This window comes from Hypomesus nipponensis, chromosome 17 (genome assembly GCF_054491055.1).
Source record: "Hypomesus nipponensis isolate SF chromosome 17, ASM5449105v1, whole genome shotgun sequence".
Taxonomy (NCBI): Eukaryota; Metazoa; Chordata; class Actinopteri; order Osmeriformes; family Osmeridae; genus Hypomesus; species Hypomesus nipponensis.
This window is the reverse complement of record NC_140377.1, coordinates 8207891-8222124: the sequence shown is the minus strand read 5'-3', so window position 1 is coordinate 8222124 and position 14234 is coordinate 8207891. Positions and strand designations below refer to the sequence as shown.

General features: G+C 46.5%; 2 protein-coding genes across 7 annotated transcripts; one reads left to right on the top strand and one right to left on the bottom strand.

Moving 5' to 3' along the window:
- Positions 1-297: 297 nt before the first annotated feature.
- Positions 298-5230, top strand: trim35-13 (tripartite motif containing 35-13). Of its 2 annotated transcripts, none has more exons than XM_084678208.1 (6): positions 298-661; positions 3393-3488; positions 3575-3805; positions 4139-4161; positions 4354-4472; positions 4578-5230. In XM_084678208.1, the coding sequence occupies exons 1-6, from the start codon at positions 326-328 to the stop codon at positions 5114-5116; spliced, it is 1344 nt and encodes a 447-aa protein (XP_084534334.1). In that variant the 5' UTR covers positions 298-325; the 3' UTR covers positions 5117-5230. The 2 variants fall into 2 exon arrangements, with proteins under 2 accessions (XP_084534334.1, XP_084534333.1); XM_084678207.1 differs by lacking the exon at positions 298-661 and adding an exon at positions 1799-2602.
- Positions 5231-5354: 124 nt separating this feature from the next.
- slc27a1a (solute carrier family 27 member 1a) lies at positions 5355-11142 on the bottom strand. 5 transcript variants are annotated; one of them, XM_084678206.1, is made up of 14 exons: positions 10730-11140; positions 10532-10567; positions 10247-10414; positions 9724-10118; positions 9429-9596; positions 8557-8626; positions 8334-8425; positions 8002-8111; positions 7651-7860; positions 7417-7543; positions 7196-7333; positions 6857-7021; positions 6621-6767; positions 5355-6503 (listed from the first exon to the last, which is right to left on the bottom strand). In XM_084678206.1, exons 3-14 carry the CDS (start codon positions 10411-10413, stop codon positions 6346-6348), a joined length of 1947 nt encoding a protein of 648 aa, XP_084534332.1. In that variant the 5' UTR covers position 10414; positions 10532-10567; positions 10730-11140; the 3' UTR covers positions 5355-6345. The 5 variants fall into 5 exon arrangements, with proteins under 5 accessions (XP_084534332.1, XP_084534329.1, XP_084534328.1 ...); XM_084678203.1 differs by having other exon boundaries at positions 6621-7021; positions 10521-10567; positions 10730-11142; XM_084678202.1 differs by having other exon boundaries at positions 6621-7021; positions 10730-11142.
- Positions 11143-14234: the final 3092 nt, after the last annotated feature.

Here is a 14234-nt window from a genome sequence, read left to right as displayed (position 1 = left end):
CCATACACATATATTGGCTTATTATTTTGCATTCTTTTTAGCAAGCACAATATAAATACAATTTGGTTGCAACATTATACTCCCATATTCCTCTCCAACACAGAAGTCTAAAAATAATGTTGTTACTTAGTAGTTGGGCCTTGATTATTAGTCACAGCCAAATGTTGCCTGCAGTGTGGTGCAACTAGAGTAGGGGAGGGTTGCTTTGGGAAAGGGATTCCTCTAGATCTATATCCAGTCTGACACCCATAGCCTACATACAGAACATACGTGTCCCACAGACCTGGGTTCAGACACATAAGTGTAGTTCCAGCTCCCAGAGAGAATGGATGGCAATATTTCATCTCTCATGGAAGATGAGTCCTCATGTGCTGTATGTGGGGAGATCTTCCTTCTTCCTGTGGTGCTCAGCTGCATTTCTTGTGGTTGCAACTTCTGTAACCCATGTCTGGAGAACTTCTGGGAACAGCAGGGTTCTAAAGAGTGTCCTCTGTGCTTTGAGGAGAACCGTGGACCTACCCAAAGATTATGTGTGGATCATGGAGCTAAACTCACCCTCTTCTGTGTTGGGGACTTGGAACCTATCTGCTCACAGTGCAAGAAGTCAGGGCATGTGAATCATAGAGTTTACCCCATTCACGAAGCTTTGGAGGACTGTAAGGTAAGCCCAAGGGGCTTACTAAAGCCTGCTTCACTAATTCTGTGTTGTGGGGAGTCCACATCCCATCCTAAATACTTAAACAGAACCTTTTGCCCCTCATCACACCGTCACACCTGTCCCTGTTCTTGACTCATGTCACATACTCTTGTGATCCCTCTCTTCTTTCTCGATTGTAGAAATGCATGCAATTGTGTCCAATTCTTTCAACGTCGCTTAATTCATGCCCATTGGTTCTGCGGGCTGACGTTCTACTGAGCTTGGATCAGGATGGTTGACAAGGCCGACACCAAAATAACAAGGATCCCTGACAAGTCACTGTACGACAGCCGGGCTGAAGAAGGCCTGGTGCAGATGCATACAGATGTCTAGCTACTGCTGCCAGAGAGTGGCAGTCATATGAGTCCTCCCTCTGCTGAATAATGGGGAGATCTTCCTTGTCTTGTGTGTCCCTCGGCTGTGTTTCCAATCCTGGAACCCCTCTCCATGGTTCTCTGCTCTAAAAATAGGCCCTCTGGTTACGCGTTTGATATTTCATCTGTCTCTTTAACATCCCATTGTAGCTCACTTGCACACACAAGAGTGCCTGGGTCTCATGGCTCATTACTAGCTTGGTCTTTCAAAAAAGGCTCCATCCATTGCTCTGTTCTAAGACTTATGAGTAGAAAAACATACAATAATATCTCAAAATATGTGACATGATCTGTACATTTACAGCACAACTTCAAAACAAACAAACAAACAGAAAACATCCAGTACCATATTCATTAATATGGCACAATATCATAATATCTAGGATGGTGCTTACCCTCTGCAACATTTTAAGAAGGATCGACATTCACCTTACAGCAAATATGGGAGTGTCTCATATGTCTTACTGTGTGACTCCTTAAGAAGAGTGATTGGTCAAATGTTAAAAATAGACCAAGGCCAAGTCCAAACCTGGGTGTGAGAAAATGTTCCAAGGGTCAGTGGAGGGGTATTTTCCTACCCAGTCTACGCAATAGGCGCTCTCCATCTAATAATACCTTAATAATCACAAGCTTAATTTGTGGTTATTGGTTTCTTCCGTTTCTTCAATAGATCCACTTCTTGCCGACCCACATCTTTTCCTGTCTTACAACTTACCTGAGACTATATCACAAAATGAAAGGAATTAATCAGTCATCAAGTCCCAGCTCTTTAAGTGCCTGTATCATCAGACAACTTTTTGAAAACGGCCAAACTGTCCTGCCCATTTTTATTCCAAAAATTATATTCAACAACCACATCAGGTATTAGCAAAAGCTGTCCCATCCACAACTGAAAACAAACTTACGGCCAGCCCGTAGTAATCTCTGACATGTCCTGGATATTTTCTCCATTCCGGTCCTTGAAAGACTCCAAGCTCCTAATCAATGCAAAAGACATTCCTGTAGTATCCCATAAATAAACGCTTGTTTTCCAGCAACAGGACGTTTGGAAGAGGTGAATCTGGAGTGGTGGGAGGAGCAGGGAAACCTTATCTGACCTTGCTGAACTAGTAACCACCTCAGAGGAAAGATGGCAACCAGACAGTCTCTCCATGAGGACAAACTCTCCTGCCCCATTTGTGGAAACATTCTGAAGGAACCTGTTTTGCTTTCCTGTAAACATAAGTTTTGTAAAGCTTGCCTGAAGGACTGCTGGGAGACTCAGGGGGGTAAGGAGTCTCACTGCTGTCCCCTGTGCTTGCGTCGTTCCTCCATGGACGAGATTATAGTGAGCACTATGCTGGAGAAGTCCTGTGAATCCTACAGGGAATACAAAAGGAATGATGATCCTCTGGCATGTAAGATGCATGGAGAAAAGCTCACATGGTTCTGCCTGGAGGACTTGGAGCCCACTTGCGGAGTGTGCCAGGCGACTGAAGCGCACAAGGGGCACAGACTGTACCCTGTTGAGGAGGGTGCACTTGACTGTAAGGTAGGAGAGGAAATGTTACGTATAAATGGATATAATTACACTAAACACAATTTACATTGTGTACACGAGTTTCTTATCGTGTTTGTTTTTCAGCACAGCGTATGTGGCATTGCAATTTGTGTGCACTGTAAGTGATCCACTAACGCTATTGTTATTCAGTACTGACAGCTTTTGCTACTTATTGCTACTTCGACACTCACAAATAGTGTCTAGGAACACCCATCTTAACATGACAGAGAAGACTATACAAGTCTTCTTTTTTACAAAACTAATACTCATACTGTGTATAAACACTCGTGTGCTTCTCCAAGTCTTATTTATTCCAAAAGGAATATTCTTGTCGCTTCTGGGAAAATTTTTATATTGCTCTAATAATAGACTCATATTTTGGGTGGGTCAGAGGGCCTCTGGGATCACTGAAACCAGAGTCCCACAAGGTTTCTCAAGTGTGTGCCACTCCGCATACCAGTCATGCACACCTGTCACCTCTGCGACACTCTCCGGCGATGAAGGAACCACGAGTACAGCAAGGCTAATGTAGGATCTGACTCTGAGTGGCCACGTTGTCATCATTATCTCTCTCTGCTCTAAATTAAGTCGCTCAACAGCATGACCCATACTGTTCTGTTGCCATGGCGAGAGGCCCATCTGCCTTCTTCGTCGGTCCTTCTCTCTCATTCTCGACACGATGCTGCAGTGGCCGTTGAGAGCTCCATGTCGTGCCGACATCTTGGCCCGCTACCTGCTTGACCCGGTGCTAACGTGTTGATGTGCTGCTATTCCATTCCAGGAAGAACTCAAGAGTGCATTGAAGCCACTCAAGGAGAAGCTGAAGCTGTACAAGAAGGCTAAGCTTGTTTGTGATCAAACGACAGCGCATATCAAGGTAGAGTATTTTTAGCAGTGCATTGTGACATATTCTAAGTATATACAGTGCTCACATGTTAATATAGATTGTGGCCCTCCAAACAGAACCAGGCAGAGCATACAGAGAGGCAGATCAAGGATGAATTTGAGGCTTTACACCAGTTTCTCCGAGACGAAGAGGCAACTAGACTGGTGGAACTCAAGGCTGAAGAGGACCTGAAGTGTCAGACTATAAACATGAAGCTTGAGGTGATGTCGAACGAGCTCACGTCCCTCTCCAATACAATCAGGATCGTGGAGCAGGAGATGAGATCTCCGGACATCCCGTTTCTGCAGGTAAAACGATGAGTCATGAACTGAATTACATTTACATTTAGTCATTTAGCAGACGCTCTTATCCAGAGCGACTTACAGTAAGTACAGGGACATTCCCCCCGAGGCAAGTAGGGTGAAGTGCCTTGCCCAAGGACACAATGTCATTTTGACGTGGCTGGGAATTGAACTGGCGACCTTCAGATCACTAGCCCAATTCCCTAACCGCTCAGCCACCTGACTCCCCCTTGAATTGACAAACACAATTTTAACTCAATCTGATGTGATAAAGCAGTACTTGAAACCATGAATACCGTATGTGTCCATTTAAGAGATGTATATCTCTTTCTCTTTCAGAACTACAAGGATACTATTAAGAGGTAAGTGCAGTTAGGGGTCAAGGGTATGACCCATGGGTCAGTCATGAAATAGCTAATCCGACGATACCCAATAACAAATACAAATGAGACCCAGTCTTATCAACACAGGATTCAGACTCTGCAGTGGCTGGCTGCACTCCTTTATAATGGACATATAACGACTGTGCGACTGTAATCCCAATGTCCTTCCAGAACCTGGCGCAAGCCCCTGGATCCACAGGAAATCTCCGGAGCCTTAATCGACGTGGCCAAGCACCTGGGCTCCCTGAAGTTCCACATCTGGGACAACATGAAGAGCATTATTTCATACAGTGAGTCATCGGCGCCTGAAGCCATCATTCCACACATCCTTCCTGCTCCATCCTCTCTCCCTTGCAGTCTAATTGCGTCTGTGTGTCGTCTGTCTCTGCCTATAGCCCCTGTGATTCTGGACCCCAACACGGCGGCGTGCTGCTTCGTCCTGTCCGAGGACCTGACGGTGGTGCAGTGCGGCGCCCAGATCTTCAAGCTGCCGGACAACCCCGAGCGCTTCGACATCAGCGCCGAGCTGCTGGGCTCTGAGGGCTTCCGCTCCGGCCGCCACAGCTGGGAAGTGGAGGTGAAGGACAACTCCTATTGGGTGGTGGGCGTGGCCAGCGAGTCCATCAACAGGAAGGGGAAGCACGTTCTGACGCCGTCGGAGGGATATTGGACGATACGGTTTCGCAACGGAGAGCACAAGGCCTGCACCGCCCCTTGGGAAGACCTGACTATGAAACAAGAGCCTCAGGTGATCAGGATTGTGCTGGACATGGACAGGGGCAAGTTGACCTTCTACGACCCTCGGGAGCGGACACCCCTCTACGCGTTCTCTGACCTCATCACACCCAGGGCGTTCCCTTACTTCTGCACGGCCTGTAAGGAGCACCCTCTGAAAGTCCTGCCTACGAGGCTGTCCGTTTCCGTGGAAATGTAGGGCGCCTGCATGGAGCGTCAACAGACAGAAATGTGTGGAAAAAACCATACTACCTTACTAACAACAGGGTGTGTACTACTGAGGGGTGAATATCAGAAGTCATTCATGAATGAAGCATGTTTAGTCGATACTTATTTGTCTTGACCTGTGTGAGAATGGTGTGTACTTTATCAAGTAAAAAAAAAAGCTCAGGAATAAGCTAAATTAGAACTAGCTTTTAAATAATAAAAGGTAAACGTTGTCTCTTTAAAATATTTATTTATTGCATTACACCCAAACATTGCTTGAAGGGCAGAGCAAGTATATTATTACTATTCACAATAAGTCATAGTAACAATGTTACTCTACAGGAAAAACACAGTTACAATAATTTAGCAATTTTAAGTAAGCTTTTCAGCATGAATGCAAGAAATTGTTATGAACTGGTAACCTTCTTGGCTGAAGTTCTCTCTTGGACAGCATGAAGACAAAATACTTTAGGACACCATGGGCACCAAAGTAAGGCACATAATATTGTGAGAATAATCATGTTAGAGAACAAATCCGCCATTACTTCAAACATGATAAAGAGTAGATTTAGTTTTATGCAATCCAATCATCCAATCAAAAATATTTAGTGTTGTGGGAAATGTGGGCGTTTGCGTGGCATGTGGCTTCCCATAATGAACCTCACAGTCTCACTAACACAGTAACTCACTCAAACATGGACAGTCAAGTATTTCCTAAATCTGTGTAACGTTCTTTTCAACTAAACTGTGCTTGTAGAACATAACTGCAAGGTCGGAGGCATTTCTGTTCATAAAAACTCTGTAACTAAGGTGCCTCATGCTTTGCCTTTTACTCGCCTTCTAATCAGCAGATCTGCTCCTTCTAAAAGCATAACCGCTTCAAGTAAGACCCACAGAATCCAAACTTTAAGTGCATTGTAGCTCAAAGGCTTAGCGGTGTTCATTTGGCTAACTGAGGAATTAAAAATAAAGTAAAAAGGTACAACTCCCTCTTGTGAGAACTGGGGTATTATTCATACAGTGTTAAAACAATTGTAACAGTACTTCATGGAGACTATTGATTAATCAGTAGCCATTCCATCTATGAGGCCCTGAAGGGTTTCAGATCTAGGTAGCTGGTGTGGGGCGGATAGGATGGATAGCTCATCTCATCGCTCTGCCTCCTCTTTCTACAGTACATGTTCAGTTGAGGCCCTTTTCACAGTGCCTCTCCGCTCAGTTTCATAGAAACATCCTGCCCTCCACTATGGCGCTATACAGAGCCTCAGTCACAGCCTCATAATGCCCTGCTCTGGAGTTTAGAAAGTAGATCTGGTCAGTTGAGAAGCGCGGGTCGTATCCTTCCCTCTGCAGCCGAGTCTTCTGGATCTTAAATGTACCTGGATGAGGGAAGCAGACACACACGGAAGAAGGAATGGGAAATAGAATACGAGGGGACAAAGGGCTAAAAAAAAAATCAAAATAGTAAAAAACAGGGTCCAAAACAGTTTGCAGACCTGTCGTGTCGACTTGTGGTGAGATTCGCAGGAACACAGGACGAGCGTAAGGGGGCAGCGTCTGTTGAACCCCTTGCAGGAAAGCTGCGCAGTCGAAATTCCCTGTTGTGTCCGCAACAGCTGCCATCCCTGCCTTTCCCTCCACACCTGAACAGGAAACACACACACACCCAGATCATCACTCTTCCTCATCGCTCGGGTCGGTGTTCCGTGGGGGAGAGGGAGGCTGGTCTGACCTGGCACTGTCACCCCGTACACTGCCACGTCTGCCTGGCCCAGCAGGGTGCTCAGAGTGCCCTCCACCTCCGTGGTGGAGACGTTCTCCCCCCGCCAACGGAACGTGTCCCCGCTGCGGTCCCGGAAGTACATGTATCCGAGCTCGTCCATCACCAGGACATCGCCTGGGTCACAGCAGGGAGGAGAGGAGGTGAGGAACACGATCAACCGAGGGCCAGTAAGATCAGATCGGGCACAGTTCTAGAGACTGCTTTGACTAGGGGAGGGAGGGGTTGGTTGGTTGGGCAAATACGACAGCAGCGGCCAAACGGAACCGAAAAACACTGAGGCCCCCCCACCTGACAGATATGCCGAATCGTTCTTTTTAAAGACATTGTGCGCAATCTTCTTCCTGGTGGCGTCTTGGCTGGCGTAGCCGTCGAAGCGCCGCAGCGGGTCCTGCTGGTTGATCCGGCCCACCAGCAGCCCTGGCTCGCCTGGAGGGGACAGAGGGATTGAACGAGTACAGGCCCGGATGCTGATTGGCTCGGTCACCCGTCCCTCAGATGGGGTCTCTTACCAGGGCGACAGGGCACGCAGAGCCCCTGGGTGTCTCTCACCAGCTCCATGGTCTCCTCTTCCACCTTCACCAGGCGGATAGGATACACGTTGGGCAGGATGCGGCTGTTGAACCCACACGCTCCCACCTGCAGAGTAGACCGCACGGCTGAAACACCACGACACGCAGACAGCCCGAGACCGAAGGCACTTCAACTCAAGACTTTGTGACCCCCCACCCCCCCCCTCCGCTGACCTTGCCGTCCATGTTGGCAATGCTACAGTTGCATTCGGTGGCTCCGTAGAACTCCCCGACCTGGGCGACGCCAAAGCGCTCCGTGAAAGCTTCCCACACGCTGGGGCGGAGGCCGTTCCCCACCGCCAGACGGACCCGGTGGCCCTTCTCGGAAGGACGCACGGGCTGGGACAGGAGGTATCGACAGATCTCGCCTATGTACTGCACCACCTGCAGGGTTGTGTGCGGGCATGAGACAGGCACAGACGTGATTCGCCGAGGGCTTCGTGAAAGAATCCCTAAAGCAAATGCTCTCATCTGAATGGCACCGTTGGACACACGACCAGGATATCAACATGGAGAACCACTCACAGTGCAGTTGTACTTGATGCAATCTTCCCAGAAACGACTGGCAGAGAATTTCTTCTTCACCACCACAGTGAGTCCATTGATGAGACACTGCCCTACTCCCATGATGTTACCTGTACAGGAGAGCAAGTCAGAATGACAAGTATAAGCAGTGATTAGGTGAGACCATGAAGCCTACAACTGAACACAAAGGATAGACACAGTATCCCATAATTCCGGACTTTTACATTTCCTCATTTATCAGAGGTCTTTATTCCATAGGCGCACACAAGATAATGAAAGCTCCTCACCGTCCAAATACAGAACACACCCAACTGGTTCAGCGTTTCATTTACCTGCTGAGTGGTAGAGCGGGAGGCAGTCGTAGATGACGTCGTCAGCGCGCATGCGGAAGGCATAGTATCCGAATGCAGCAATACGGTAATACCTGTGGGAGGATATAACACAGCACCAAAGGGGAGCTCAAAACATAGCACCTGGCTGTGCTGTAGCAATGTGAAGTCCACCACGGAGCCAGGTGTGTTTCTCATCTGGAAGCAAGGCAGATGGAAGACTCACCGGCTGTGTACCACAATGGCAGCTTTGGGGAGGCCAGTAGTCCCAGAGGTGTATATATAGAACAAGCGATCTGTGAGGACAAAGATGGAGGACGAGTGGGGTTGGAGCCAATGGGCAAGGGGGAAAACCATGGTAGCACAAGATGACCCTATCCCTATGTAACTGTAAACCGTTTATAGTTCTAGTTACATAGGCGCTTCCGTGTACTTACATACTATTATACAAGTGGAAAACATGCTTCATGTTTATGTGCACTTGTCCCAGGAGAGTGTGCCATTTCCTTTCCACTTGAGTAATAATATTGTTCGGTAGACACCTTATTTATTTTATATAGTGTATTTGTGGTTACTAAAAATATCAACAGGTACTTAATAGGAAAAATGACTTTTTGTATTGGCAAATTTTATCACTGCTTTACCGTATCTCTCTCTCTCTCTCTCTGGCTCTCTCTCTCCCTGTCTCTCTTTCTCTCTCACACACATACACACACACTCTTTAAAAAGACACATTGATACGTGATATTACGTATCGAGCGTAAGCTGTGGTAAAATATAGAGAACAGAAATGCAAGCTGTCCCTTGGCTGTAGAGCTAAAACCTATCCCTTAGGCCAAGGCTAAGCTATCCCTTAGGCCAAGGCTAAGCTACCCCTTGATGGTCCTGGTCTGTGAGAGGAGGGAGCAGCACAGCCTGTAACACACTCCAAGCTGAAGGATTTAGATTCGAACATAAAGGTCGAGTTTTTACGGCAATACAGTCACTGTACTCCCGTAAAACCGTACGGCTAAAACGTCCACGCATTAATTACAGGATATCGCTTATGACAAGCTCTTCATCTTGAGAACGTAGCGTCAAACCTGAATGGCCGCTTACCATTGAAGCCTTTCAGAGGGTAACAGGGGGGAGGCGGCTGTCTTGAGGCTGATGCTAAGATGGGGTCCAGAGGCTGGGCTCCGAGAGAGGCCAGGCGATCTGGACTGAGCTCTCCTGTGCAGAATCGTACCATGGACTGGTTCAGGGAAGAATTCACCTCCAGCATAGCTGCCGGGAGAACGGGAGAGATCCAAAGAGCTTCATGGTAGCATAGATAAGACAGAACGTTGCCCACCAAAATCAAATGGATTGGATTGCCCTCTTCCACCATTGCCAAAAAAAAAAACACACTTACCGTCAGCAAGCTCTGCTCCAAAGACAATCCCGCGTGATGCAGACACGCCGACACAGTGCACGAGGGAGTCGAGACGCAGGTTGAAGTTGATCAGAGCAGCCTCCACCCCTACCTTGGCCAGACCCAGCCACAGGGCCACCTGCAGTGGCCGGCTCTCCATGAATAGGGCGACCACATCCCCAGACACCCAGCCCTGGGCCAGTGCCCACTGGGCCACAGAGTTGGACAATTGATCCAACTGGGTGAAGGTCCATGTCTCCCCTGTGGCCTCGTACACCAGGGCTGGTTTATCAGGGTGGAGCTTCACTGTCTGGGCAAAGATGGAGGGGATGTTGCTTCGACGCCGCAGGTGCCGCCACAGAGCCAGCTTCACTTGCAAGAGCACGTAGAGGCCGCTGAGAATTTTGAGGAGACAATGTAAACTATGACTTTGTTGACATTTTATAGCATCGTTTACGGGGAAAAGGATGGCAACTCGTTAAAAGTAGCACAAAAACACCTAAGGCTTTGGTCAAATGCTCACTTGAGGTCTCTTTTGGCTGTGCGTACTGCAATGTAGAAGTACTTCCATCCACCTATGCCCAGGTAGACTCCGAAGCTTGCTGCCAGGCTCCAGGACCAGGGTACCCCGAGGAGGCGCATCAGACCCAGGGAGCCCACAGTCACTGAAGCACTTGCCACATTGCGCATTCTTGCAATGCAAAGGATGGTGAAGAGGAGAAATAGGGTGGGACGTGCGGTCAAGGGAAGTGTAATCAAGGGTGTAGTCAATTACACTCATTATTTTGTAGACTCACAGTATACCCACTTCTTAAGCAAATTCACTGTTGGAGGATAACCACTTCTTCAGTCACAATTATGCCGAAGGTATGTATAATCGAGACAGGAGAACAGAGAACATCAGTTATTAAATAATCGATCCATTCACTTCTCAAACAATTTGGCTGAAATCAGACTATTGGCAAATTGTACGTGATTTGTAAAGTAAACTATCGATTACACTTACCGACAGTATGATAGGCTACACGATTAAACGGCGAAATACTTAGAGCGATGTTTTTAACCTTTCACCTAAAAACCCTGTCGAGGAAAACTGGAATACTTGTTGGGTTTCACTAAACTATGGTACGAGTTCCAACTGCCAACGCCAGCTAAGTGAGCCAAAACCGTAGCTTATCCTGTAATGTTGTAATATTAACTGTAGTTTGCGACACAGTTTATAGTAAACGCGAATTGTTACTTCATCGTCTGTTTCATTAAACACATCATTGTTTACGCGTAACCGAGATCGAGATAAAAAAGATTATACGAATCGCTATCCAACTGATAAATGTTATGTTTTTGGGTGAAACCGCATTCGACTATTCTTTCTACTCCATATTGTATGTTATTGCAGTGCGACCAGTACAAAAATGCACCGCACGTCTCAGTGAGCTCATCTATTTGATAGCGCAGACGCCCATCAAACTCTCTGCTCAATTCAATTGGACGATGTCAGACAGAATCCGTTTCATACCACCCTTCGCTGCGCTGCCAATGCTACTGCTAACACTAGCCAGTAGATGCATGTGGGAATTGGGAAACAGCAATAGAAGACTACGCATGAGTTTTAAAAAGGCTACAGACTATCACATTACTTCAGTCAGATTGGATTGGTATTTGAATTAGGCTAGCCTAACGTGTCTTAGATTTTTAGAAATCTCTTCAAGGTGTTCATAGAGTTTTGTTTTGGAAATAAAACATTTTCCAGTTTACGTAACACTTTATTAATTGTTAAATACAACACGCATTGTCTTCATTCAGGATTGTGTTAGCACATGTTTCTATTGATTTCTTAAGTATTTTAACCACTATGAATTGTTTCTCTCTCTATCGCACACACACACACGCACGCACACACACACACACACACACACACACACACACACACACACACACACACACACACACACACACACACACACACACACACACACACACACACACACACACACACACACACACACAGCTCTTCATATCAATTTCTGAAGGTCAGTACTATTACGTAGGTTCCAGACTTTCTGTGTCTCAGTCACCGAATCTGCTTCTGGGTCTACGCATAGCGTTGTGGAACCAGATCCTGGACCCGTAGGTCGACATCCTGCTGAGACGAGCCGTGTTTCGTAGACTCTGTGGTGTGTTCCAGACTGAGAGGTTGACAATACAGAGCAGAAGCCCAGCTGTCTGAAATGAGCAGAGCAGACTTCTGGAGAATGCAAATATCCAACTTATTTAAGTGTTCTTAAACTTAGTGGTTTGTGCTATAGGCTACATGTAGTAAAATGGGAAAACTGTGCATAATGAAATGTTATTTGAATACAAGTAACCGATTTAGAATGGTGACTTCCATCAGTCAAGAGGAAACTAAAGGATGATGAAATGCAAAATGGACTCACCAGGAAGGGGCCTCAGCACACACACAGGAAACTAAAGTGATGAGAGCCAATTGGGCCATCATTTCAACATCCAGGCAACAGGAGGAGGATGAGCCAGAGGCGGAGGTCCCATATCGTCCAGAAGGTTTTTTTTCCTGAATCCTCGCCATCTTTTCCGGCATGCAGCAGTGCCAACCCACTGAATGTGTTGCAAAGCAGCGACAGGATGAGTGCTGAGAGTCCCAGACGTAAGAAGACTAGATCGAGGCTTGCATCAGCCGTGGACTGTGGCTCTTGGATGGGCAAGGAACACCAGGTGCCGAGGAACTGAATGTAACTGGGGAGTGTAAGTTTCCACCTCTACAAGTGCTAGTGCTGCCACCAGTAGCTCCAGGGAGCACAACAGCAACACCACCAGACGAACATGGGCCACGTGAAGCAGGGGTTGCGTGATGCCCATACAGCACTCCACAGCCGTTAGCAGACTTCCTTTGCTCCTGTTTCAGGTTGCCTTACTGTAGCCCTGTGTACTTGACTCAGACCCAGGTGCAGATAGAGGGCGAAGGCTCCAGCTTTCCGGGCCGGAACGTTGTGTCCTTGGGCAAGGCACTTCACCCTACTTGCCTTGGGGGGACTGTCCCTGTACTTACTGTAAGTCGCTCTGGATGAGAGCGTCTGCTAAATGATGAAATGTAAATGTAAATGAAGAAAAATGTGCAAAAGAGAATGATGCCGCTCTGAGGAAATGTATGATCTCTCAAGGTCCCAGACACCAGCACTGCTTTGTCAACTTCACCAGCATATATGGCATCCCATACTTTCTGGCACTTTTGTGTCACTTTCACATCTTCTTTTGTCACCTCTCAAAACATTTTTTGGGGGGGTACTTTCATGCCAATCAAGGAATCTGTGGAGTGGACAAGCAGAACCGCCATAACAAGCTGCAATTTCCTGTCAGAGAGGGAATAAATGACAAAGCAGCAAATGGTTCTATGAAAAGAGATGGGGAAAAGGGAGCAACAAAAGAGATTTGTGACGTCAAACCCATCATGTCATTGGATGGGACAAGGCTTCAAATTGACGGCATGAGCAATGAGACACCCTCCAGGTCCATAAATGAAGGGCCTGTATGTGAAGTCACTGGTGCACACATGCCACGCTAAAAGTGTGTGTGTGTGTGCAAGTTTTATAGTATGTTGTTAGAGGAACGATTAGCTTGAGAACCAGGCACTGTCCAAAGTTGTAATTTTGCAGGTGTCCAGTCCATCTAGGATGTGCGGTACCTTGGTTGTTTGGATTTGCACTCCGAGGACGCTAAAAATTATTAAACATGAAACATTTGTGCCCAGGAGTCTGTAACTTGACAACTTTGAGTACCAAAGCCACTTAGAAAACTGTTATCACCAGCTGCACTATCTATCTATAATTCCATAACTGTGTGTGTCACTGACATCTTACTAACTGCATCATAGACACTGTGCACTAAAATATTAAAGATGCAGTACCACAATCTTTGTTACTTACTGGTTTTTACTCAGTAATTGCCTAACCAATACAATTGTCTAGATTAACCTTATGTACAGTGTGATAATTTAAGATACTGGATATAATCATTTTGGTGGAGATGGTAATCTTTGGAATGTCTTGCATGTAAATGCATCACCGCCTGATATTTCAATGAAGCATCAGCTTACTTTGCACAATTAATCACAGATGAAACTGGATGAAATGCCACAGACTGGAGCAAAGATCAAGAGCAGAGAGCTTTCAGCTCACCATTCATCAAAAAAGCCATGACTGAACTAAATTAACTAGTTATTGATATAATAGGTATTGTTAAAAGCATCGTTCAAACTGAAAGATGCGCTGGATATTGGTGAATTTCATAAATAGAAATGTAATACAGAGACATTTCAATTTGGTGTTAATGCTTAAAGAGACATTCATCCACCTCAGTCCTATCTTTCACAGACTGTACTGTATGTCTTCTTACAGTCAATGAAGCGACTACAGAGCAGTAAGGGAAGGAGGTGAACTCATTTAGTTTCTGTTTTCATCCAGAGCCAGGTGAGCCCAGGCAACAACAAAGGTTTGGTG